Below are 27064 nucleotides of genomic sequence, written 5' to 3'. Positions count from 1 at the left end.
CAAAAGCAAACAAAACTGATTCTACAGATATTTACTATTGTTGAAAACTTATATACATGGCTGTCTCTACATACTGTCCATTATAACTGTCTGAGGTAAAATATGAGGTACCACTACTACTTTGTACTTTCTGCTAGGAAAAGCGCGCAGCCAGCGACAGTGAGGTAAAAATGTAAAGAGCACGTGACGGGCCGGAAATGACTCACACAGCAAGTTCCGCCCTTCTACTCCATCCAACTCACTGCCCTTAACAATTATGGCCGCCGGACACTTTCTTCCCCCACCACGTGACGTCGCCAGTCTCCTGTAAGCAGTGGTCGCTGTCTAGCCACTGTCATTGTGACCCCGCCTCCAATCACGTGACTCGGCCCCCAGCTCTCCTCCCCCTCCTGTTCATCGGTTCTAGTCCGTCCCCTGCCTGGCAGTGACCGTCTCAGCCATGATGGTGAGTAGCGGGGGTAGGGCGTGAGCCGCATTCCGTTAGCTGAGCCCAGTGGTCGGTGGTGATGTAATGGCGTCATGGTAACGGTGTATGTCTTGTTTTTTTCTTCTGCAGCAGGAAGGCCTGGATGATGGACCCGACTTCCTGTCAGAGGAGGACAGAGCGGTGAGTGGCCAGAGACCCCAGTGACTGGCAGCTCCACAGGGAGCACCTGTCAGCACTCCCACAGGCTGCAGTTAGCTGACTTTTGTCCTCTGCCTGGCCGGCACATGGCGACATTCCCTGCAGAGGGCACTAGACTATTGGCTTCTATACAGAGCGACGTACACCGTCCTGTGGTGGTCAGATGCACAGCCACTATCGGATGTATAGCCGCCAGTAGCCACCCTCATATCACCGTCTGTCACTGCGCCATTGCTGTCCTCCGTCACCACACCGTCCCTGTCCTCTGTGACCGCCGCTGTCCTCCGTCACCACACCGTCCCTGTCCTCTGTGACCGCCACTGTCCTCCATCACTGCACCGTCGCTGTCCTCCGTCACCACACCATTCCTGTCCTCCGTGACCGCCACTGTCCTCCATGACCACGCCACCGCTGTCCTCCATCACCACACCGTCCCTGTCCTTCGTGACCGCTGCTGTCCTCTGTCACCATACCGTCCGTCCTTCGTGACCGCCGCTGTCCTCTGTCACCACACCATCCCTGTCCTCCGTGACCGCCACTGTCCTCCATGACCACGCCACCGCTGTCCTCCATCACCACACCGTCCCTGTCCTTCGTGACCGCCGCTGTCCTCCATCACCACGCCACCGCTGTCCTCCATGACCACCGCTGTCCTCCGTCACCACCCCGTCCTCTGTGACCGCCTCTGTGCGTCGTGTTTCCATCAGTTCTGATATTTTGCACCTTGTGGAGGAATTGCAGATCTGAGCAGAGTTGTGATGTCAAGAACTGCGGCACCTCTGTCAGTATTGTCCGATCACCTGACGTCATGACTTTTCGGAGGAGGTGCAGAGCTCACATTTTATCCTGGGCTGCTCCTGATGCCAAGTCAGAGATGAGGCTAAATGTACCCTTACTCGCTTGGCAAGCCGGTATAAACAAACCATGACCATCGGGCAAACAATAAAGGATTATTCCCAGAACTGAAGGTTATCCAAGGAAATGAGACAATGTAAAGGGCTATCCCTTCTCCGCTGGGAATCCTGAGATCTGGGCTTTAAGAAGGTCATAAGCCAGATCTCGGGATCACTGGGGTCCCAGCTGTCAGACTCCCAGTGAGGTATCACCTATCTCTTTATTGATCACTGGGGATCTGACTGCGGGGACCCCTAAGAATCTTAGGAACGAGGCCCCTGGATCCTGAAGATGGGGTGTGCAGAAATTTCCTGATTGGATCGGAGGATAGGACCGACGGATAAAGCCGAGTGCTATAGTTATGACATCCATTAACCGATTAGTACTTCACACAACTATTTTTACAGTGGCACAAGTTTAACCCTTAAAGGGTGCAGCTTTGATTAATTTTTTTTTTCTTAGCACTGTGTTTGTGGAACAAGTTAAATTTTGTAAAGATACCATATAAAAGTCCATAAGATGTGTTGAAAAACTTACTGTACTTTATTTTTTAAATGGAGTCAGCAGATTTCACCCCCTAAACAATTTATATGTGCCTGTTACTTTTTCAAAGACAAATTCAGCAACACCTTTACTTGGTCATTGCATTCCTCTATTTGTGAGAAATCAACTTTTAAATTCATATGCAAATAAAGCTGAAGAGCTATGGTAGATCTGAAGCCTCTGTCATTCCAACTCTATTACCTCCCCAGCACTGGCCCTCCTACTTGACTGACATCTTCTGTTCTGTATGACTAAAGTCAGTCAAGCAGGACGAGGCAGCGCTGGGTGGGGAATAGAGCTGGAGTGACTGAGGCTTCAGATCTACTATAGTCCTTCACCTTCATGTGCGTACCGATTTAAGCACTGATTTCTCAGTATCTGATGACTAGGCTGATTTCAAGAAGTACAGCAGTTGTTACCTGGAAAAAAAAAATTATAACGGCCACACAATCCATACAAGAATGAAGCTGTTCTCTTCTCTGATACCCTAATTTCACATCCCACTCCCTCAGGCGGCAACCAGATATTTTTGAAAGTGACTTTCCTCTTTACAGCACCACTCCAGCACTTTTTTTCCAGCGCTAGATTGGTGCTTTAGGGTAAGTTCACACAAGGCGTTTTTGCTGCTTTTTTTCTGCAGCAAAACCTGATCATCTTGGTAGGAAAGAAGCGCGTCAAAAACGCAGGTTTAGGTACGTTTTTTTTCTCTTTGTCCATGCTAATGTCCTTGGATTTTCAGCAGCAAATAAACATACCTGCGTTTTTGCTGCATTTTTTTCAACCACCCCATTCAAGTCAATGGGTGAAAAAACGCAGCAAAAACGCTGAAAGAAGTGACATGCTCTATGTCCAAAAAAGCAACAAAGCACAAAATACTGATCAAACAACATGGTACTGTACAACGCATGGAAAACAGCTGCAAATCCGCAGCATCAAATCCGCTGTGGATCTGCAGCAAAATCCGCAACGTGTGCACATAGCCTTAAGATCAGCATGCATTTGCACGGATTGCGGTGTCCCGCATGCACCTTACTGCTCAAGTCACAGTTTTGGCACTGAATGAGAGAGTGCGTGTAGGACTCATGCGCACTTGGCACTCCAGTCAGTTCCTTTGGGGTGTCTTATGGTATTTTCTTCTACAAGCAAATGTATAACCGCTAAGCTGAAAACAGCTGTGGTCTTGACCTATGTACCTTTCGCATCACTTCTTTACGTGCTTGGGATGCTTACTTCCTAGACTTCTTAGTGTTTGCAGTTAATTGGTTATCCTTTTAGAATTTTACATGAGTTAGGTTCATTCCTTTTAAATTAGAAAATTCGGAAGTGGTGGAAAATGACAGCTCAGTAATGATCCAAATTGGTCGCCGTAACCAAATGCAAAATTGCAGCAATAGCCTATCGTTGATGATGAGTCCATTGTGTTATGTCTAAAGGGGTCATAAACTTTGCAAAAACTGATAATCACCAGTGGAAATAGTTGGAAGGTATAGAAATACAGCTTGATGTGTACATATGGGCAAAGACTGATTTTTGTCCCCTAGCGTTCTCATTGGTGGCAGTCTTGTTTACAGGCTCGGCACTTTATTGCTGAGCCTAGTGATTGACTGCAGCAGTTATGGTTCCGTGTAGTGGTAACATAACTGCTGCAGCCAGCCAACAAAAATTGTCGCAGCAGCGGATAGGCAGCGCTATAGAAGAGGGTATGTAACAGCTGAGTTTATTTTGTTAACGTAGCAGAAGTTGATGGGGATGTACAATGCATGCCATGAAAACCCTCTTTTAACACTACCTGTCCTTTCACTGTAGTAAACCATGGTATCGTTTCCCTCATCCCCCCCCCCCCCCCCCATGACAAGTGTCTTTGGTGTATATATCTGTCTAATATATCCAGGAACTATTCCCATTCATATTATTTTTAATGGGTGTCTGTCGCCCCCAAAATGCAAATTAAATAGCTTTAACCATTTATGTTATATATGGAACTCCATGGACTTGTGTCTACTTTCAACTTTAAAACTAAGAAACTTATATATAGGTGTCTTACCCCCTAAAAAGTTATTGTGCTGCAGTATACATTTTAGTGTTTTAGCGACGGAGAAATTGACTTTCCATATTGAAATGGTAAGGGGGGCTTTGGTGCAACCTTGGTGTGGCCAAAGGCTCCGTGCACCATTACACACTCCAATTTGCATATCGAGTAAATCCCCCATCGTGAAAGACAGCGCTCACTTGCCCTGATCCGCTTTCCAGCGCATGCGCACTCAGTGTTGCTCTCTATGATCCCAGGCTCCTGTCTGTTTCAGAGGGATCAAAGCATGCCCACAATTACACTGCTGTGTGCTCCTCCAGTGTCTTTTATGTGCGCACAGGAATGCTCTGGGTTGGCGAGCGCTGTCAAATCAAGATCAGGGAAAGTACTCTATATGCAGTTTGGAGGGCATAACGGTGCACCAAGTCCTTGGCCCTCATTTGCATATGAAATAAGTCTTTTGCTCTTCCGCTAAAATGTACTAAGTCACTTATATAAATACTAGATGTTTCCAGCCAGCTAACACTCGGCACGCTCATTGCTATCTAATTAACGCTGCTGGTGATTAAACTAAAGTAAATAATGACAACATTCAATAGCGCTTACGCAGGTGGTAAATTAACTTAAAATGAAGTTAATAACAATAGTGTGGTGATGTGTTGGGGGCGGGATTATGTGTGGTAATGGGGTGGGGGGGCGGGATTATGTGTGGTAATGGGGAGGGGGCGGAATTATGTGTGGTGATCTGGTGGGCGGGATTATGTGTGGTAATGGGGAGGGGGGCGGGATTATGTGTGGTAATGGGGAGGGGGCGGAATTATGTGTGGTAATGGGGAGGGGGCGGGATTATGTGTGGTAATGGGGAGGGGGGCGGGATTGTGTGGTAATTTGGTGGGGGCGGGATTATGTGTGGTAATGCGGTTGGGGCGGGATTATCTGTAGAAATGTGGGGGCGGGATTATGTGTGGTAATGTGGTGGGGGGGCGGGATTATGTGTGGTATTGTGGTGGGGGGGCGGGATTATGTGTGGTATTGTGGTGGGGGGGCGGGATTATGTGTGGTATTGTGGTGGGGGGGCGGGATTATGTGTGGTATTGTGGTGGGGGGGCGGGATTATGTGTGGTATTGTGGGGGGCGGGATTATGTGTGGTGATGTGTTGGGGGGCAGGATTATGTGTGGTGGTGGGGGGGCGGGATTATGTGTGGCGGTGGGGGGCGGGATTATGTGTGGCGGTGGGGTGCGGGATTATGTGCGGTAATGTGGGGGGCGGGATTATCTGTGGGGATGTGGTGGGGGCGGGATTATGTGTGGTAATGTGGTGGGGGGCGGGATTGTGAGGTAATGTGGTGGGGGGTGATTATCTCTAGTAATGTGGGGGGTGGGATTATGTGTGGTAATGTGGTGGGGGGGCGGGATTATGTGGTAATATGGTGGGGGGGCGGGATTATGTGTGGTAATGTGGTGGGGGGGCGGGATTATGTGTAGTAATGTGGTGGGGGGGCGGGATTATGTGGTAATATGGTGGGGGGGCGGGATTATGTGTGGTAATGTGGTGGGGGGGCGGGATTATGTGTAGTAATGTGGTGGGGGGGGCGGGATTATGTGGTAATATGGTGGGGGGGCGGGATTATGTGTGGTAATGTGGTGGGGGGGCGGGATTATGTGTAGTAATGTGGTGGGGGGGCGGGATTATGTGGTAATATGGTGGGGGGGCGGGATTATGTGTGGTAATGTGGTGGGGGGGCGGGATTATGTGTAGTAATGTGGTGGGGGGGGCGGGATTATGTGTAGTAATGTGGTGGGGGGCGGGATTGTGTGGTAATGTGGTGGGGGGCGGGATTATGTGTGGTAATGTGGTGGGGGGCGGGATTATGTGTGGTAATGTGGTGGGGGGCGGGATTATGTGTGGTAATGTGGTGGGGGGCGGGATTATCTGTGGTAATGTGGTGGGGGGCGGGATTATCTGTGGTAATGTGGTGGGGGGCGGGATTTGTGGGAAGCGGGATTATGTGTAGTAATGTGGTGGGGGGGGCGGGATTATGTGTAGTAATGTGGTGGGGGGGCGGGATTATGTGTAGTAATGTGGTGGGGGGCGGGATTATGTGTGGTAATGTGGTGGGGGGCGGGATTATCTGTGGTAATGTGGTGGGGGGCGGGATTATCTGTGGTATTGTGGTGGGGGGCGGGATTATCTGTGGTATTGTGGTGGGGGGCGGGATTATCTGTGGTAATGTGGGGGGGCGGGATTGTGTGGTGATGTGATGGGAGGGCGGGATTTGTGGGGAGTGGGATTGTGTGTGGTAATGTTGTGGGGGCGGGATTGTGTGTGGTAATGAGGGGGGGCGGGATTGTGTGTGGTGATGTGGTGGGGGCAGAGCTACTGTGCAGGGGGCGGCATTAGCTAGTAATCACGATGCCTCTTTTATTTATATATATATATATATATATATATATTAAAGCATTTTCACTTTCTGCACCTTAAATCTTGCTATCCACTCTTTGAGTGACTAGTTTCTCTGCGTCAGCATTCTGCCAGCACTATAGGTGTTGTCTTACTTTCCCTCCCTTTTCAGCATATATTGATTCTGCTATTGTTGATTCCCTTGCTAATCTAGTAGAAAGGACCGTTTAAGAAATAAAGCTAGCTCCTGCAAAATTATAAAAAACATTATTGACTTATTCAAGGCTCTGATGGTCCCCACCGGTCTTTGCTTATTTTTTGGGAGAGGTGACTTGCCATCCAGACATGTGAGTGCTGCAGTTATCCAGTAGCCTAGATCATGCATTGTACATGGCCAGTAATTTCTTGTTTGAATGAACATTATCCCTCCAAGATCGTACACACAAACTGTCTGGGGACCACCAGTGGAGCGCTGGGGGATTTACCAGGTGAGTGTGAGATTTTATTTTTTTTTTTTCATACCTACCTGTAATTTCAAACAACCCTTTTAAAGGGCCACTGTCACCCCCCTCCAGCCATTATAAACTAAAAGAGCCACCTTGTGCAGCAGTAATGCTCACTCCCCAGCTTGGCCAGCTCCTCTGCCGTCACTCACATCTTCCTGCGCTTTCGGCGCCGCCCCCTCAGCGCTGTTATCGGTTCAAAACCGGCGCCTGCGCTGTGTACTGGTGTCCTGCGCAGACGCAGTAAGCTCTGGCTGTCTGATGTCCCAGCCAGGCTTGCACACTGCGCCTGTGCGGGCATTGCGGCCAGCCACCTTTGGAATCCCCGCACTGTGTTATGCATTATGCACAGTGCGGGACGGAGATTCCAAAGGTTCCACCTATACAGAATATTCCGTGTAATGGCTGATACCAGAGAACAAAAGACATCCACAGAACACCAGGATGGATCGCTGCACAGCAAATAGCTGTAGGACCTGTGATGACGTTACTGCCATGTGATTGCCCTGATCACATGGCAGTGACGTCATCGCAGGTCCTACAGCTATTTGCTGTGCAGCAGATCCCTCCTGGTGTTCTGTGGATGTCTTTTGTTCTCTGGTATCAGCCATTACACGGAATATTCTGTATAAGTGAAACATAAATATATACTGATAAGAAGACGTTTTCCGGGGATTCCAAAGGTGGCTGGCCGGCAGCTGCAATGCCCGCACAGGCGCAGTGTGCAAGCCTGGCTGGGACATCAGACGGCCAGAGCTTACTGCGTCTGCGCAGGACACCAGTACACAGAGCAGGCGCCGGTTTTGAAACGATAACAGCGCTGAGGGGGCGGCGCCGAAAGCGCAGGAAGATGTGAGTGACGGCAGAGGAGCTGGCCAAGCTGGGGAGTGAGGACCCGCCTACCTGGCTAGAGACAGGAATTGTGGCTAAGTATAAAAACGCTTTATTTGGGGTATACTTGAACCTAAAACTAAAAGAGCCACCTTGTTAGAATGCAGCATTACTGCTGCACAAGGTGGCTCTTTTAGTTTATAACGGCTGGAGGGGGGTGACAGTGGCCCTTTAAGTAGGGGTCTATCTTTAGGGGAAAACTAGAGGACATTCATGCCTATGCAGGCTGCCAAAAGAAAACGGGGGAAGATCGGAGGTGCAATGAAACGATTAGGTGCTTATAAAATGGAGAATAATACTGACATTGTCTGCCTGCTTACAAGCGTGCTTCACTAGGTTTTACATATATAATTTTCTTGCATTTTTTGCAATGTCAGTGATCACTGGATTAGTAACACTCTTTTGATGACCCACATTGTTGCATGCTTTCTAATCAGATCATTCTTTTTTCTTAAAGCCACGGGCCATTAATGTAGATCTGCAGCCTGACGCCACTCTGCAAGTTGATATATCCGATGCACTAAGCGAGCGAGACAAAGTGAAATTCACTGTGCACACGAAGGTGGGTGCAATCTGTGTGCTGGCGCTAATTGTGAAGCTTTTATTGCTTTCGGGTAAACCTGTGTATGGTCAACTTGTAAGATTCACTCAATACATTGCAGGTATTTTCTGCAAAACCGCTGCTTATTCTTGACTAATCAGAGATAAACTGCTCGTGTGTTTCTTGTGGATTGGATTTCAGCCTGTGCATTGCAAAGGTTAATATCCACTGCATGCACAAACTACAATCTGCAGAAATGTTTTCAATCCATGTGGATTTAAAACATCCATTTGTATGATATTGTAAATTACTGCAGCACAGAATCCATTGTCTGTACTTGCTACCATTACTTCACATCCACTGGGTAGATGAAAAAAATGAATATTTGCAATTTACATGACCTTTTCATTCACAGTATGGCACCTCCTAATGTGCAGGTCCATGTAATGATCGGAGTGCTGTTGATCACTCTTGCTCGGTCACTTTCCGTACAACTGGATCTCTGCATATTGCTCACAATTCCCTCAGTTTATACAAGAGACTTGTGAGTTCTGCAGTCCATCAGTGGCTGCTGATAGGCTGCAGCGCTCACTTGACATAACAAATTAACACGAGCATCAGCCGAAACTTTGCTTTAACAGCATCGGTCCTGGAGGTGGGTATATGGTGTTTTTATCTGACATGGGGTTTATTTAGTGATGAGTGAGCATGCTCATGTGCTAACAGAGCGTCTTCGGCGTGCTCAAAAATATGTTCGAGTCTCCGCATGCAAGGATTGCCTGTGTTTTAGGCAATCCATTCATGTGTTGTCTGTCGAACAGCCGCGAGACATGCAGTGGCGGGGACTCTAACATATTTTCGAGCGCGCTGAAGACACTCGGTTAGACTCGGTTAGGACCCGAGCATGCTCAGATAACATGTGAGCACGTTTGCTCTTCACTAGCTTTATTGCATGTAAGAAGGGGTTGTCCAAGTAGCAGGCAATCCCCTTAAATAGTTTGCAAAGGAAAATATACGTTTTCCTGTGCACTTTTTACACATTTTGAAGAGAGCCGTCCTCTAGGCAAAGCAAATCAACATTCTGCAGGACCAGTCAATAAATCTGTCAATAAAGTCTGAACATCAGACAACTCCTAATGCCAAAGTTAGGTTCGAAAATCTGCAGCAGATGGTTTACGCTCTTAGGATATAGTGCTTGTAGCTGAATTTGGAACAGGTCTTGCAACCAAAATGACCCTTTTTATTGTATTTTTAATATTTGTAATTTTCCGTTTGACAGAGTTCACTACCAAACTTCAAGCAAAACGAGTTCTCTGTCGTCAGACAGCACGAGGAGTTTATATGGCTTCATGATTCCTTTGTGGAGAATGAGGAATATGCTGGATATATTGTAAGTCCTCCTTCGCTTCAGTGTGTCATTGGTTAATGTTATATTCCAGGGCTGCAGGCGATTAGGTCTCTGTAATTATTGCCATTTCATTTTCAAATTCCTTGGAGCATTAAAAAGAAAAAATGCTGCCAAGACCATCTGTGCTGCGAAAAAACCGTTCACAACACGGCGGAATCACAATCAAGCAAGGCGCAAAAAACATTTTAAATTGGCAAGGTCAATGTGCCAAGTGGTGAATCTGTGTTGTGTGGTGGGAAATAAGGTGATGCATAGGAATCTATTCCATGGAGGATTATTTCTAGCGACAGGCACTTGGCATGTGAGGTTTTCTTTTAATGTGTCTCAGATGCTAAAGCTGCTTTCTGCAATATTTTTTACCAAAGCATGGTAATCCTATAGGTTTATATGGCCATATTGATATTTAAGGTGTATTGGAGGGTTTAATGTAAATGTAAGGACATGTTTGTGACTTTTTTTTTTTTTTGCTCATGGCTAGACCACATTCAGACATCCATTTTTCCTGTTTGTGTTCTCTGTTTTTCACAGATACAGTCGAAAGTGTAGGCATCATTAAAATTGCTCCAGAAAATTATTGCAGTTACACATATGTTGTTACACACGTTTATTTCCTTTGTGTGCATTGGAACAAGACAAAAAAAAAAAAAAAAAACGGAACAAAGATAAAATTGGACATCATTTCACACACAAAAATGAGCCAGACAAAATTGGTGGCATGCTTCCAAACTTGCAGGTAAACAACTTTGTTTCAAACATTTGATGCTAATTCAAACTCTCCTGTAGCAAGTAACATGTGTGGGCAATATGAAAATCACACCTGAAACCAGCTAAAAAGATAAGTTGACTGAATCTTTGCATTGTGTGTCTGTGTGTGCCACACTAAGCATGGAGAACAAAAAGAGGAGAGGACAACTGTCTGAGGACTTGAGATCAACAATTGTTGAACATTATCAACAATCTCAAGGTTACAAGTCCATCTCCAGAGATCTCGATTTTTTTTTTTTCCCTTTGTCCACATAATCAAGTAGATTACAACCCATAGTACTGTAGCTAATCTTCCTGGACGTGGATGGCAAAGAAAAATTACTGAATAGTCGGAACGCAGGATAGTTTCAATGGTGGAGAGAGAGAGAGAGAGAGAATAAAAAAAATAATTTCATTGACATACATAGGGTTTCGTGTTCCGGGTCCGGAACCCGACTTTACAGTAGAATCGGCCGATTCCATACGATCCGACATCCGAGAAGGTCGGGTTTCACAAAACCCACCTCGATCCTAAAAAAGCTAAGGTCGCTCAACCCTACTGGAGAGTTCTGAAGTGGCAGCAATGAGTCCGGATCTAAATCCCATTCAACATCTGTGAAGAGATCTTAAAATTGCTGTTGGGAGAAGACATCTTCAAGTGAGAGACCTGGAGCAGTTTGCAAAAAGAGTGGTCCAAAATTCCAGTTGAGAGGTGTAAAAAGCTTGTTGATGGTTATAGGAAGCGATTGATTATTTAGTTTAGATTAGTTATTTATTCCAAAGGGTGTGCAACCAAATATGTTGATGGTGCCCGTCACATTTCTGGGGTTGTGTGTGAAATGATAATTTGCCTCTTTTTTTTTTTTTTGTTTTTTGTGTTGTTCCAATACACACACAGGTAATAAACATGTGTATAATGAGACATGTGTAATTGCACTCATTTTCTGGAACAATTTCAAGAGTTCCACCACTTTTGGCCTTGACTGTAGAACATGTACCTATTGGTTCATGGAGCTATTCAATTATATTTTCTTTGCACACAGATCTTTGTGTTTTTTTTTTGAGGACACACTGTCTGTGTTTTTTTTTTTTGTTTTTTTCTCCAGTCAGTGTCTGATGAAAGTTACCCATACAAGTCTATGGGTTTGTGAGAATCGCGTACAGCACACTGATGACACCAGTGTACACTAAAAATGCAGTAAATAGAAGAGGTTTTGTAATTTATTTTTTCATACTAATGAAACGCCAATGGAAAAAAACTCATGACATGCAGACCGTTGTGTTCTTTTTTTTCGCCCCCCCCCAAACAAGAAAAATCACAGATGTCTTAGGCTACTTTCACACTAGTGTTAACTGCAATACGTCGCAAATGCGTCGTTTTGCCGAAAAAACGCATCCTGCAAAAGTGCTTGCAGGATGTGTTTTTTCTGCATTGACTAACATTAGCGACGCATTTGCGACGCATTGCCACACGTTGCAACCGTCGTGCGACGGTTGCGCCGTGCTGTGGCGGACCGTCGGGACCAAAAAACGTTACATGTAACGTTTTTTGCTCCCGACGGTCCGCTTTTTCCACCCCCACCTCCCCGCACCTCACAATGGGGCAGCGGATGCGCTGGAAAAATGCATCCGCTGCACCCGTTGTGCGGCAGAGACAACGCTAGCGTTGGGAACCTCGGCCCGACGCACCGCGACGGGCCGAGCCCGACGCTAGTGTGAAAGAAGACTTAAGCAGCTAGAATGCTCCCAATGTCAATGTAGCGCCATTGTCAGCACTCACTTTCCCGGGGCTCACGTGACATTATGTCACATGAGCCATGAGAGATGAGTATAGGTGGGGTTTTTCTTAAAGGTGGCAAACATTCAGATTGAGAAGTGGTTGTCCTGGTACCCAGCAACCTCTTTAACCCCTTTCTGACCTCGGATGGGATAGTACGTCCGAGGTCAGATACCCCGCTTTGATGCAGGGCTCCGGCGGTGAGCCCACATCAAAGCCGGGACATGTCAGCTGTTTTGAACAGCTGACATGTGCCCGCAATAGCGGCGGGTGAAATCGCGATTCACCCGCCGCTATTAACTAGTTAAATGCCGCTGTCAAACGCAGATAGCGGCATTTAACTACCGCATCCGGCCGGGCGGCCGGATATGAGCGCATCGCCGACCCCCGTCACATGATCGGAGGTCGGCGATGCTTCAGAATAGTTACCATAGAGGTCCTTGAGACCTCTATGGTTACTGATCGCCGGTAGCTGTGGTCGGCGCTCACAGCACACCTGCAATTCGAACATGAGATCGCTGCTATGTAGCAGAGGCGATCGGGTTGTGCCTGCTTCTAGCCTCCTATGGAGGCTATAGAAGCATGGCAAAAGTAAAAAAAAAAAAGTAAAAAAAAATGTGAAAAAAATAAAAAAAATATAAAAGTTTAAATCACCCCCCTTTTACCCTTCGCCACGACAGCACCCCACATGAGAGAGAGGGATCCGCCCCATAGGAACAGGAAACCTACAGAATAAAAGGAGGCGGTCCCCTCTCCTCCTCAGTTTAGGTTTCCTGTTCCTACAGGGACCCGGCTTACCTACAGATGAAGAGGATCCCTGGACCATGCACCCGCCTGCGTCGGTATCTGAGGGAACGGCAGGGGCTGCGGTTCCAGAAGCAGCGGCGGGGGAGCCCCTGCTTGCAGCCTCCCCCCTCGTCTGGCCAAGCATCCACGGTCCGGGTCCGGTCACCGTGGGTCCGCCCGGCACCGTGAGGACGCGCGCGCTGCTGCGGCCGGCTTAATATCCCTAGCCGCCGCATGGTGAGTGAGAGCGGCGCGTCTAACCCGGAAGTCGCTGGAGCACTTCCGGGTTGGTCCGGGGAGGCAGGAGAATGGGCGGCAGATTTAAAAATGCAGCGCTAGCGTCGGGCCGGTGTGTGTAAGATGGCTTCACCGGCCGACGATGCGCACTTGCCCGCAGTGCAACAGCGTTCTCCTAGCAAGGAGAGAAGCGCTAGGAGCAGCACAAAGAGTGGTGGTCGACCTCCAGAGAAGGGTTCTACCACCAAACGAAATCCGCCTCCAGAACCGGTACCTGTCAGCTTCACTGGGTGAGTTTTTGAAAGAGTCTCTTCCTATATGCTGATATATGTTCCTCCTGTATCTTTCCTAGACTAAGAAAAGGACACACAAATCCAAGCACAAGGAATGTGCTTTATGTACACAGCCCCTCCCGGATGATTATGTTAAAAAACTGTGTTCGGAGTGTATCATGCAAACCTTACGGCAGGAAAACATAATGACTCCATCAGATGTCAGAGCTATGATCCGGGAAGAAATGCAGGGGTTGGCGCAGACTAGTACCACCAGTACCCGTCAGCTTAGTAGGTCCAAATCTCCGGTCAGTTCACAGTCAGAGGACGTATGTATATCCTCAGGCGAAGCGGAATCCCAGCCGAGCGGAAAAGCGCTGGATGAGCTCCTGAGTAAAGCAGGAGAAAGGAAAAAAGGCTTCCCTAACCAGTATCTTCCATCCTACAGGAGAGCCTTCAAAAGACGTCCCTTTACCAGGAACAAGCCGTTTGAACAAAGGGAGCGATGGGAGTCGAAGGACCCGAAGCAAAAAGGTGCCTTTTTTAGCGGGTCCCATAACCCGAAACGCAAATACCGCTAACCAGGAGGTAGGCGGCAGATTAAAATTCTTCCTCCCCAGATGGGAACAAATAACATCCAGCCAGTGGATTCTGGACATTGTACAATACGGCCTAAAATTGGATTTTGACCGAATCCCTTGGGATTCCTTTATAGTAACATCTCCAAAAGGTCAAGACCAACAAAGGGCTCTGGAATCAGAGATCCTATCTCTTCTGTCTAAAAAAGTCCTGATAGAAGTTCCCCAGGATCAAGAAGGGAAGGGGTTCTATTCCCCTTTATTCTTGATCAATAAGCCTGATGGTTCATTTAGAACCATCATAAACCTCAAGAGATTAAACGCCTTCCTGCGTAATCATACCTTCAAAATGGAATCCATTAGTTCAACCATAAAACTCTTGTTTCCTAGGTGTGTCATGGCCGGAATAGACTTAAAGGATGCCTATTATCATCTTCCCATAAATGCCGAACATCAAAAGTATCTAAGGGTAGCAGTCATCCTGGAAGGACAGGTTCGTCACTTTCAGTATGTTGCAATGCCATTTGGGCTTTCTATGGCTCCCCGCATCTTCACTAAGGTGATATTAGAAGTGATGGCTCATCTACGTCAACGAGATACCTTGATAATACCCTACCTAGATGACTTTCTAGTGGTGGGAAACTCTATGCTCCAGTGTAAAACCCGTCTATCTAATACGATCTCGTCCCTACAGGAGTTAGGTTGGATCGTCAACTTCGAAAAATCCCGGCTGAATCCAGAAACCGTCCAGACATTTCTAGGAATCCAGCTAGACTCCGTAAGTCAGAGATGCTTCCTCCCCCAGGCAAAGAAACTGACTATACAATCAAGGGTATCAGACGCAATACGCAACCCCTACATGACACTAAGGAAGGGCATGTCTTTGCTGGGGTCATTATCATCATGTATCCCTGCTGTACCATGGGCACAATTTCATACTCGTCAATTACAGTATGAGGTATTGTCGGCTCAGGGAAAAGACGGACATCTAGAAAGCAGAATAACTCTTTCCAAAGATGTCTTAGAATCACTATCCTGGTGGCTAGACATGGACCACCTCTCAGAGGGTGTGCCATGGATAATAGACCCGTCTAAAATAATTACCACCGACGCCAGCCCTATTGGGTGGGGAGCACATATGAAAGACAGTCTGGCCCAAGATACTTGGGACCAGGCAGAATTGTCATGTTCCTCCAATTGGAAGGAGTTAAAAGCGGTAGAATATGCCTTAAATCACTTTCTTCCGCAGATTCAAGGAGCAAATGTAAGAATTTACTCGGACAATTCCACCACAGTGGCATATGTGAACCGTCAGGGTGGTACAAGGTCAGGAAGTCTAATGACCATAGCTGCAGACATCTTCCAGCTGGCAGAGACTCATCTAACATCCCTAACAGCTCTGCACATCAGAGGTGTAGAGAACATCAGGGCAGACTACCTCAGCCGAAACGAGTTACGTCAAGGGGAATGGACCTTAAACAGATCCATATTCAGTATGATAACAGAATCATGGGGGATACCACAAATCGACCTATTTGCCACAAGAGACAACCGGCAAGTAAGAAGGTTCGCTTCCCTGAACGCCATGGATCACCCAGATATGTTGGACTCTCTCCACCATCCTTGGAGGTTCCAGCTGGCATACGCCTTTCCTCCGATGTCTCTGATTCCACTAGTGATCAGAAAAATCAGGAGGGAACAAGCAAGAGTGATCCTCATTGCACCATTCTGGCCGAAAAGACCATGGTTCTCTTGTCTCCAGACCATGTGCCTATGCGATCCATGGATTCTCCCATCAGACAAGAAACTGCTGTCCCAAGGCCCCTTTTTCCACCCGCAAGTGAAAGGTCTTCACTTGACGGCGTGGAATTTGAGAGGCAACTACTAAGATCAAGAGGGTTCTCAGCAGAACTAGTAAACACCCTCTTATTGAGCAGGAAAAGATCTACCACCCTGATATATAGTAGGGTATGGAATAAATTCTTAGACTTTTACACGGTACCGTTCACTAAGCAAGTTCCAGTCACACCTATTCTAGAGTTCTTGCAAAAAGGCCGAGAGTTGGGGTTATCTGTAAACACCTTAAGAGTTCAGGTCTCGGCATTAGGAGCCCTATATGGATGCAATATAGCAGCTAATAGGTGGATCTCCAGATTCATAAAATCTTGTGAACGTAGTAAGCCGGTCCATATTCCCCGTCTACCTCCGTGGGATTTAAATCTAGTGCTAGAGGCCTTAACCAGCTCCCCATTTGAGCCACTAGATTCAATACCTTTAAAAATCCTGGCATATAAAGTAGCCCTATTGGTAGCCCTAACCTCAGCTAGACGGGTTAGCGACATCCAGGCCCTATCAGTAGACCCACCCTTCTTACTGATATTCCATGATCGGATAGTCCTAAAACCAGACCCCTCATACCTCCCTAAGGTAGCGTCCACCTACCACAGGTCCCAAGAGATATTTCTCCCTTCCTTTTTTGATTCACCTGTAACTCCAGAACAGCATAAATTCCACACCTTAGATGTCAGAAGAGCCATCCTGACCTATATAGAAAGGTGTCAGACATGGAGGGAGAGTAGGGCTCTGTTTATCTCCTTTCAGGGCCACAAGAAAGGACATGGGGTCACGAGAGCTACCATATCTCGATGGATCAGAGATGCTATCTGCTTGGCCTATACGTCAAAAGGCGAGATTCCTCCAGCGGGTATTAAAGCGCACTCAACACGAGCCATGGCTTCCTCCTGGGCGGAACAAGCGGATGTACCGATCCATTTAATATGTAAGGCCGCAACTTGGTCTACACCTTCTACCTTTTACAACCATTATAGACTTGATCTATCTGCATCTTCTGATCTGACCTTTGGTAGAGCTGTTCTTAATACAGTAATCCCACCCAAATAATGAATCTCTGAAAATCTCTCATGTGGGGTGCTGTCGTGGCGAAGGGTAAAAAGCCGGATTACTCACCGGTAATGCTCTTTTAATGAGTCCACGACAGCACCCATTTACTACCCTCCCTAAATTATGCACAGCTCTTCCTTTTAAATTCACAAATAATGGTTGTATAGAGTTTAAGATATTTTGCTGAATAAGAATTAATACTAAAGCTTTTGCGGTTCCCTTTTTGTACTCTGTAAACTAAACTGAGGAGGAGAGGGGACCGCCTCCTTTTATTCTGTAGGTTTCCTGTTCCTATGGGGCGGATCCCTCTCTCTCATGTGGGGTGCTGTCGTGGACTCATTAAAAGAGCATTACCGGTGAGTAATCCGGCTTTTCGCCCCATTCCAAATAAATCAATTAAAAAAAAATCAAACCCACACATATTTGGTATCGCCGCGTTCAGAATCGCCCGATCTATCATTAAAAAGAAAAAGCATTAACCTGATCGCTAAACGGCGTAGCGAGAAAAAAATTAGAAACGCCAGAATTACGTTTTTTTTGGTCGCCACGACATTGAATTAAAATGCAATAACGGGCGATCAAAAGAATGTATCTGCACCGAAATGGTATCATTAAAAACGCCAGCTCGGCACGCAAAAAATAAGCCCTCACCCGACGCCAGATCATGAAAAATGGAGACGCTACGGGTATCGGAAAATGGCGCAATTTTTTTTTTTTTTTTTTTTAGAAAAGTTTGGAATTTTTTTTCACCACTTAGATAAAAAATAACCTAGACATGTTTGGTGTCTATGAACTCGTACTGACCTGGAGAATCATAATGGCAGGTCAGTTTTAGCATTTGGTGAAACTAGCAAAAAAGCCAAACAAAAAACAAGTGTGGGATTGCACTTTTTTTGCAATTTCACTGCACTTGGAATTTTTTTCCCACTTTCTAGTACACGACATGCTAAAACCAATGATGTGGTTCAAACGTACAACTCGTCCCGCAAAAAATTAGCCCTCACATGGCCAAATTGACGGAAAAATAAAAAAGTTATGGCTCTGGGAAGGAGGGGAGCGAAAAACGAACACGGAAAAATGGAAAATACCAAGGTCATGAAGGGGTTAATACTTTTCCAGGAGGAGTAACAGAGGTAAAGCATATTTTCTTAAAATGACCAGTTGACTTAATAATAATAATAATAATAATAATAATTATTAATATTATTTTTTTTTTCAGAGAAATGCTAGTATTTACTTATATAAACATGTTTGTAGAGCTGATAGACCTTTTTTTTTCCTTTTATTGAGAACACCGCTATGAAACCAACTTTACCTTACATGACCGGTTACTATACAATTCATTTGTTATACATCCAGATCCCACCTGCACCCCCCAGACCTGATTTTGATGCCTCCAGGGAGAAACTGCAAAAGCTTGGAGAAGGGGAAGGTTCAATGACCAAGGAAGAGTTTACTAAAATGAAGCAGGAGCTTGAGGCGTGAGTATTTACCCGTCCATTGACAATACCGCTGTTTGCTATCTATTCCCTCTTACCTGATGCTGAAGCTTATGAAATCATAATGGTTAAGATAAGGGAAAAGCTCTGGAGTGTCTCTTGGGCCCCACATTGCATCTGTGCACTTAGCCTACAGTATACGTCAGGAGATATTCCCGATATATGCTGTAACGTTGCCATAGGCCATCATTTGCCAGATGGAGGCTGAAATCTGTTCTTTCTCCTGCCTCCTGGCAGGTATGTGCCTGCTTACGGTTTAACTGTATAGGAAAGCCCAGAAGATGCCCAGTTAGGTCCTTGTGGTGGATGGATGCCTTTGCATCCATACTCTCTGTGACCACTGTCAGGCACATACTTCCCGGACACAAACGCAATGTGTGTGTAGCCGAAGTCTCAAGTATGGAGCTGAAGTCACTTTGAAAGAAACCTATGCCTGCACCATTTATTGTGAGCGCTATTCCTTGTAGACGTCCTCCTAGTTTGCATGAAATATCTTTGCAGAGACTTGTGGTGCCCTGTCACTGGGCCGATAAGGTGTCACTCGAATATCTGGCAATGGTATATTATTTAGAGATTACAGGAGTTAATAATGAGAGCATGTCCTAAAAAAAGCCTTATTTGACATGAAATATGGATTTTTTTTTTATTTTGGTCATCTATATCTGTCAAGCCAACATCTTAGGAAAGATGCACTATACTGACATGCTTGAACACAGTGAAAAACCACTGCTTTAATTGTGACGTTAAAATGGATTCTGAATTGGAAGCTTACTTGGGACCTATTGTTCTCTGCTGCCCTTAACTGTATACTAAAATAGCATAGGTGGCTTGTTCTCTTCCTTTTTTAAGGGGCAGCTGTCACCAGCTTTTTACTACCTAACCTGAGAGAAGCATAATGTAGAGATCGAGACCCTAATTCAAGCAAGGTGTCACTTGGTGGCTTCCTGTAGTTTTAGATAGTCAGTTTTATCAGCAGGAGATTATCACTAGAGGTCCTGATCTCTGTACAACCTCTGCCCTCACCACTGATTGGCGGCTTATGCATAGTGTACATAGAAAGCTGCCAATCAGTGGTGTGGGCGGAGTTACAGAGCTCAGCATTCGGATAACTGATCACAGCTTTGTGGATCATTTCCATTATATTCTTGCATACGTGCATGGAGAGCTTTGTGTCAAACTTGTACATATGCCATCATTCACTGGCCAAAGGACAGAATTCTTTCAGTCTTCACCAGGACACTATGTTGTTGCTCTCGGCTTCCAGCTTAGGCTTCTTTCACACTTGCGTCGGTACGGGTCCGTCATTAGCGTCGGCGCGACGTACCGACGCACGTTGTGAAAATTTGGCACGGCATGGGCAGCGGATGCAGTTTTCAACGCATCCGCTGCCCATTCTAAAGTCCGGGGAGGAGGGGGCGGAGTTCCGGCCGCCCATGCGCTGTAGGAAATGGCGGATCCGAAGTACGAAAAAACGTTACATTGAACATTTTTTCGTGCTGACGGTCCGCCAAAACATGACGCATCCAGTGCACAACGGATGCGACGGATGGCCATCTGTCACAATCCGTCGCTAATACAAGTCTATGGGAAAATGCAGGATCCTGCAAATTTTTTTGCAGGATCCTGCATTCTCAAAAAACGACGGATTGTGACGGAAGCTGAAAAACACAAGTGTGAAAGTAGCCTTACACTGCATAGTGTGAATGCAACCTTACCTGCAGACAACTTTGGAAGACAATGTGGCTGGAAGGCTTTTCGGGTCAAGTAGCATATCTAAAATATTTGGCTTTCTCTTGCCACAGACTTCTGTAAGAATCAGCAGTAATCAACACTAGATTTTGATGAAATTGGAATCTGAACAATTACAGATCAATTTTAGAAATGTTTTGTATGAGAGGAAAAAACACAGACAGAACCCCAGCGATTATCAAGTTATCGGCGGTCCTGAAGATGAGTGATAACTCCTTTTAGTGACTATTTGTAGTCTGCTCCATTGGTCAGGACTTTTAGATTACTAGTGGTAAAGCTGGGCTTGTAGAATATACTATTCCATGAGAAAATGAATAGGGGGAAATGCACAGATACAATTGCGTATTGCCTCTCTTTTTGTATGACCATTTCTTAATAAGTGCTTTCATGACAATAACATTGGAACATTGGACAATTAATTGTCGGATATTGTTTTATATCTGTGACCCTTACAAACTTATTATTATTATGGATTATCATTTCAATATCTCAGAACTATACGATCGTGCACCCATCCTTTTGTACCCTTCATGGATCTGGTGAAGTAAGGGAAGATAGTCCCATGGCATTTCTTGTGCACAGTGTTTTTCCTGGCCACCTGATGTCTACGGACGTGAAACATCGCTTCATTCAAGTGAAGGACCTGTAGGGATCTGGCACTCCTAAATCATTAAGTGATTTGCCTACCTCAGTAATAGATCAAATCCATGTATCTCGATATTTTCTAATGGTCTGAATCATTTATTTATAGACTGTGGACCAGCATTGATGAGAACTTTTCTCTTTTGAACGTTTTATATTCAAGGGTAGCTATAGTTTCAATTGTACCTTTCAGAATAAGCTGTGGTGTCAGTAGGTGAGAAATAACAAAATTTCTGGTCATTTTGTAGCTTTTATCCAACATTTTCACTAGTTTTCTTCTCTGAATTATCTATTTTCTAATTTGCAATCCCCTTTAAGCTAGTGAGAGGTTACTAGCTGCTTTGATGTCTTCGATACACAGCTTGACACACAGAGAGGGATGCTTGCTCTTTATTCCTTTTTTAGCACAAAGCAGGGGCATGAAGGACATTAAGCTGCAATACTGAGCTGTCTGGATGTGAATCCAGCTCTGTAGTAGATAAAAGACTTGTTAGAGAGCTCGGCACTATGGTTCTGTATCTCCGCCCTCTTCCTGTTTCTTCTCCCTGCTCTTCATTCCTCCTCTCTTCATATAACCTAATGGGCTGTGTCACATGATGTTATAGTGACTGCAAAGGGATTTGAACTGTTTTTCAGAGAGAATTACGAGTTTAGGTCTCGGAAGAAGTATCTGATATGTGAGGAAAGAACCTGCTCTCTGTGATAAGACATATAGTTTCCTATATTAGTCTGTACTATTGATTTATGCAAAGTGTGTTGAAAGTGCAGATCCACTTTAAGCATGTGCTGTTTTCTTGTTTGCAGAGAGTACCTGGCTATTTTCAAGAAAACGGTAGCAATGCATGAAGTGTTCCTGTGCCGTGTCGCAGCTCATCCTATTCTTAGAAAAGATCTGAACTTTCATGTTTTTCTGGAGTACAATCAAGATGTAAGTTGCATACTAGGTTAGATCTAAGCTATAGACCCGGTCTGTTTCTCAGGCGTTTACAGAGGTTGTCCCACTACTTTAGGACAGATGGTCTATTCCTAGGATAGGACATCAATGTCTGATCAGTCAGGGTCTGACACCCAGCATCCCTGCCAATCTGCTGTTATCTATGTTGGCAGCAGTGGCCGTCGGTCGGAAATATCACTTGCGGAGCTGCTCCGTCTTCTGCTAGTGGCTGAGGCAGAGTACTGCACATCAGCCTCTTACTAATTTGAATAGACCTGTTGTATCGGAAATTTTTTTTTTCAGGTATACAACATGTAATCGTCATGGCCTGTGATGCCATTCACATGTCTGTGTTTCTTCGGGTACCATGTGTTCTTGTAAAACACATGACGTCTGTGTTTTTTTTTTTTTGGTTTCCCCCCCCCCTGGTATCACGGATGAAAAGGGCCAATACAAGTCTTTGAGTCTGGAAAAAATCACATACAGCACACGGATGCTTTTATAATTTATCCATTTGTGAAAAACACTGATGGTAAAAACGGACACAAGGATGACACACGGTACCATTTTTTTCACATACGTATAGCAACAATGATGTGTGAATGAGGCCTTAGCCTGAGAACAGAGTGTTGAGTGTCCGTCAGGTTATCCTGTTGTGGTGTGCAGCTTGTTTTCTGACTGGATCTTTTCCATACTACATGAGAGATCAGGGGTGCAGCTGAAAATATCCCTATTGGTATGTGCACACGTTGCAGATTTGGGCGCAGAATTTTCTGCACAAAATCTGCATCTCCTGGCAGAAAACGCAGGTGCAGATTTGATGCGTTTTTCTTGCGGATTTTGTGTGTTTTTGCTGCGGATTTTGTGTGGATTTCATGCGTTTTTTTTTACCCCTGCGGATTTCGATAATGGAAGGGTGCAGAAACGCTGCAGATCTGAACAAAAGAAGTGACATGGTCCTTCTTTCAATCCACTGAGTTTTCTATGCGGAATTTTCCGAACCATTAGCACAGCAATTTTTTTTTTCCTATTGATTTACATTGTACTGTAAATCACTTTGCGGATCTGCAGCGTTTCTTCACGGAAAAAAAAGCTGCGGATCCGCAGTAAATCCGCAACGTGTGCACATAGCCTTAGACGTCGGCGTACCCGTTGTTGAGTTTTTGAAGCAGTAGATGCTTCAGGAAAACGACAGCAATTTTTTCTTGAAACTTATTCTAAAGTGGTTAAAAAAAACCTTACATTTTGTAAAACTCTTTTTTCAGGCGTATTTAAAATCGGAATCCACATGAAAAGATGTCGTGCCCAGAACCCAATAGGCCACTACAATGTTTAATGGTGCCTGCCAGATTCTCATTTGTACAATACTTTTTGTTTTGATTGGTGAAAAGATTACCATTTCCATAAAATGAGATGAGAAAAAAAAAACTGTCAAAATGTAATTTAACACGGCACCTTGCTACTAACTAGTTAAATGCTTCATTAAGATAAGTCACAACCTTGCGGAGTACAAAGATTTTTGTTACAGCCATGATAAGCTGTGTCTACACTTCAGCAGTAGAAAACAGCAAGGGCATGAGCAAAGTCAACCCAAAGTACACTTTAATAGATCTTGGAATAATTATAAGTTCCACAATTCAATACATTAAAAAGAAAATGTTCCTGTGCTCAGATATCCTTACAAATGTGCTCCTGCTGTGTACGGTGTAGTGGCTGTATCCGACCATGCAGAGACGCTCCAGTTTATGGTAAGCACATAGCACAGCTTCAAATGTACCGTATATACTTGTGTATAAGCTGAGTTTTTCAGCACATTTTTTTTGTGCTGAAAACGTCCCCCTCGGCTTAGGCTACTTTCACACTAGCGTCGGGCACTGCATGTCGCAATGCATCGTTGTGGAAAAAAAACGCATCCTGCAAAGTTGCCTTCAGGATGCATTTTTTCTCCATAGACTTTTATTAGCGATGCATTTCGACGCAGTGCCACACATCGCAACCGTCGTGCGACGGCTGCGTCGTGTTTTGGCGGACCGCCGCCACAAAAAAAAGTTACATGTAACTTTTTTTGTTCGTCGAGTCTGCCATTTTCGACTGCGCATACGCGGCTGAAACTCCGCCCCCTCCTCCCCGGACCTTGCAATGGGGCATCGGAAGCGTCGTAAGACTGCTTCCGCTGCCCCCGTCAGGCATTTTTTTCACAGTATGCGTCGGGCCGACGCAGCGCGACGGCCCCGTACCGACGCTAGTGTGAAAGCAGCCTTATACACGAGTCATTGTCCCAGAAAGACGGCGGGGGAGGGGGAGCGGCAGAGCAGCGGGTCACAGAGGCAGCAGCCGGTGGCTGTGGCTAAAGCCTGTGCCCGCTGCTAAATAGAAATGAATATTCATTTCTTTTATAGCGCACACAGTTGCAGCCGCCTTCTTCCAGCACACATCCTACTTACCTTCCCTGCGCACCCTCGCTGCATCTTGTTCCAGTGCCAGCAGCTCTTCTGGCCAAGCGATCACGTGTCCCCCGCTCATTAAGATAATGAATTTTCACCTCTTTCCACTCCCATAGGCGTGGAGTGGATATTCATTACCTTAAAGGGAACCTGTCACCCCCAAATTCGAAGGTGACCTAAGCTCACCAGCATCGGGGGCTTATCTACAGCATTCTGTAATGCTGTAGATAAGCCACCGATGTTACCTGAAAGAGGAGAAAAAGACATTAGATTATACTCACCCAGGGGCGGTCCTGCTCCGATGGGCATCTCCGGTCCGGTACAGCTCCTCCCATCTTCATTCCATGACGTCCTCTTCTGGTCTTCACGCCGTGGCTCCGGCGCAGGCGTACTTTGTCTGCCCTGTTCAGGGGAGAGCAAAGTACTGCAGTCCGCAGGCGTTGGAAAGGTCAGAGAGGCCCGGCTCCTGCACACTGCAGTACTTTGCTCTGGCCTCAACAGGGCAGACAAAGTACGCCTGCGCCGGAGCCGCGGCGTGAAGACCAGAAGAGGACGTCATGGAATGAAGCTAGGAGGCACCGGAGCGGACCTGAGACACCCATTTTACCAGACCGCAGCGGGACCGCCCCTGGGTGAGTATAATCTAACGTCTTTTTCTCCTCTTTCAGGTAACATTGGGGGCTTATCTACAGCATTACAGAATGCTGTAGATAAGCCCCTGATGACGGTGAGCTTACCTCACCATCGATTTTGGGGGTGACAGGTTCCCTTTAATGAGCGGGGCCACGTAATCGCTCGGCCGGAAGAGCTGCTGGCACCAGAACGCGATGCAGCGAGGGCGCGTAGGGAAGGTAAGTAGGATTTTTTTTTAATTTTTTTTATAGGAGCTATGCATACAGGGATGGGGAGCCATGCATACCATGATATTGACGAGGGGACAATGCATACCCGGCTTATACTTGAGTCAGTACGTTTTCCCAGTTTTTCGTGGCAAAATTAGGTGCCTCGGCTTACACTTGTGTCGTCTTATACTCAAGTATCTACGGTACTTTGTTTGTGGGACAGCCCCTTTAATGCCCCAGGCAAAATATTAAAGGAATAATGATTATTATTAGAGAGATTATATTTCAATGATTATTATTAGAGATTATACTTCTACTTTTATAGCCCATTAATTGGAAGCAATTTGCATGCAGTAAATGCTTTGTGATCTCCCTTCAAATTTTGAAAGTGATGAGATGGGGAAGAATTTGGAAAATGTAGCCGCCTCATCAACTCTGTGGCACATTCAGACATTGCCTGATCAAAATCTTCCTTCCACATGCCACCTAGAAGCCGGTGGTCAGTTGAGCCGCTGATGTGCTCCAGCTCCTACTGAGACGACTCAAAACAAGTAATGTTTCAAGGCGGAACATAATGACCCCAATAAATTTTTTTTTTTTTTTTACAGTTAAGTGTTCGAGGGAAAAACAAGAAGGAAAAATTGGAGGATTTCTTCAAAAGTGTAGTGAAATCAGCTGATGGTGTCATAGTTTCTGGTACAAAGGTAAGCTGGGATGTTTGGTGGCCATAACTGCGCTTAGTATACTAAGCTAACACTAAATGACAATTGCTTCTCCTTTCCTACTGTCTTTGAAGGATGTGGATGATTTCTTTGATCACGAGCGGACGTTTCTTGTAGAATATCACAACAGAGTGAAGGATTCAAGTGCAAAGTCTGATAAGATGACAAGATCTCACAAATGCAAGTCCCTTTTTATTTAAACTGTACATTGTGTTATTTCCTAATTCACCAAATAATTTGGTGCCTGAGACCCCATTGGAAACACTTCAGTCATTTTGTAAGGCAGAGAATTCCTACAAATCAGTCTTTTGGTGTCTTAAAGGGTTTTTCTAGGTCTGTTTGCTTACAAACTTAAGTCAGGTAGTTGCTAACAGGCATCTGCTTGCCTGTTCTACCCGGTGCCGACTGAAAAGTGGTCACTCACCTCTCCTCGCTGTGATTCAGAGTAGCTCTTCTTCTTCTGGGCTGCTCTATCGACGGGGTTTTACTGCTGACATCATGCTGATTGAAAGCTGACTTCCTGCAGTTAGGCAATGGAGAGTCTGCTCTCAATCAGCATGTTGACAGTCAGGGCCCATCAACAGAGCGGAAGTGAAGCTGCTGCTCTGTCGACATTACATCAGTGCTGAATCGCCGTTGGGAGCAGAGATCGGTGTCTGGCACTGTGGTCAGGTAGTTAGCAGCTACCCTGCCTGTTAATTCTTAGGCCCTTAGTAAAATATGTAAATGGTTCTGAATGATCCCTTTAACAGAGTGTGTGCGGCAGAGAGGAGAAACAGCCATGCAACAATCATCCATTGCTATTAGAGATGAGCAAATCCATTTGTAGGATCCTGATCCACAGGCTTGTTCAGTACTCCGGTGGTCACCGGATGGGAGCCCTGTGAACCCCCCTCATACCCGCTGTTGCCCACGGCTCCTGATTTTGGAGCAGTGTCTTTTGTTGTGGCATGAACTAATCAAAAGTGAAGCTGCGGATGACGGCAGGTAGAAGGCGGTACGCAGGCTCCCATCTAGCAGTCACGGAGTACTGACCTAGGCTCTGGACTAGGGTCCTGCAAATTTATTCACTCATCTCTACTTACCATTTTTGGGACCATT

The 27064-nt window shown here is 45.7% G+C and overlaps 1 protein-coding gene across 1 annotated transcript in view; it reads left to right on the top strand.

Moving 5' to 3' along the window:
• The first annotated feature begins 240 nt into the window (after positions 1-240).
• Positions 241-27064, top strand: part of SNX6 (sorting nexin 6) — a 53686-nt gene continuing 26862 nt past the window's right edge. The window contains exons 1-8 of the mRNA XM_077262746.1: positions 241-445; positions 557-607; positions 8345-8449; positions 9708-9818; positions 18491-18612; positions 21826-21949; positions 25850-25945; positions 26038-26143. Coding sequence (XP_077118861.1) covers positions 440-445; positions 557-607; positions 8345-8449; positions 9708-9818; positions 18491-18612; positions 21826-21949; positions 25850-25945; positions 26038-26143 — 721 coding nt within the window. The 5' untranslated portion in view covers positions 241-439. The remainder of the gene's footprint in view (positions 446-556; positions 608-8344; positions 8450-9707; positions 9819-18490; positions 18613-21825; positions 21950-25849; positions 25946-26037; positions 26144-27064) is intronic.

Source organism: Ranitomeya variabilis, chromosome 1 (assembly GCF_051348905.1).
Source record: "Ranitomeya variabilis isolate aRanVar5 chromosome 1, aRanVar5.hap1, whole genome shotgun sequence".
Classification (NCBI taxonomy): domain Eukaryota; kingdom Metazoa; phylum Chordata; class Amphibia; order Anura; family Dendrobatidae; genus Ranitomeya; species Ranitomeya variabilis.
Note: the sequence above shows the minus strand (reverse complement) of the source record. Positions and strands in the feature narration are given on the sequence as shown.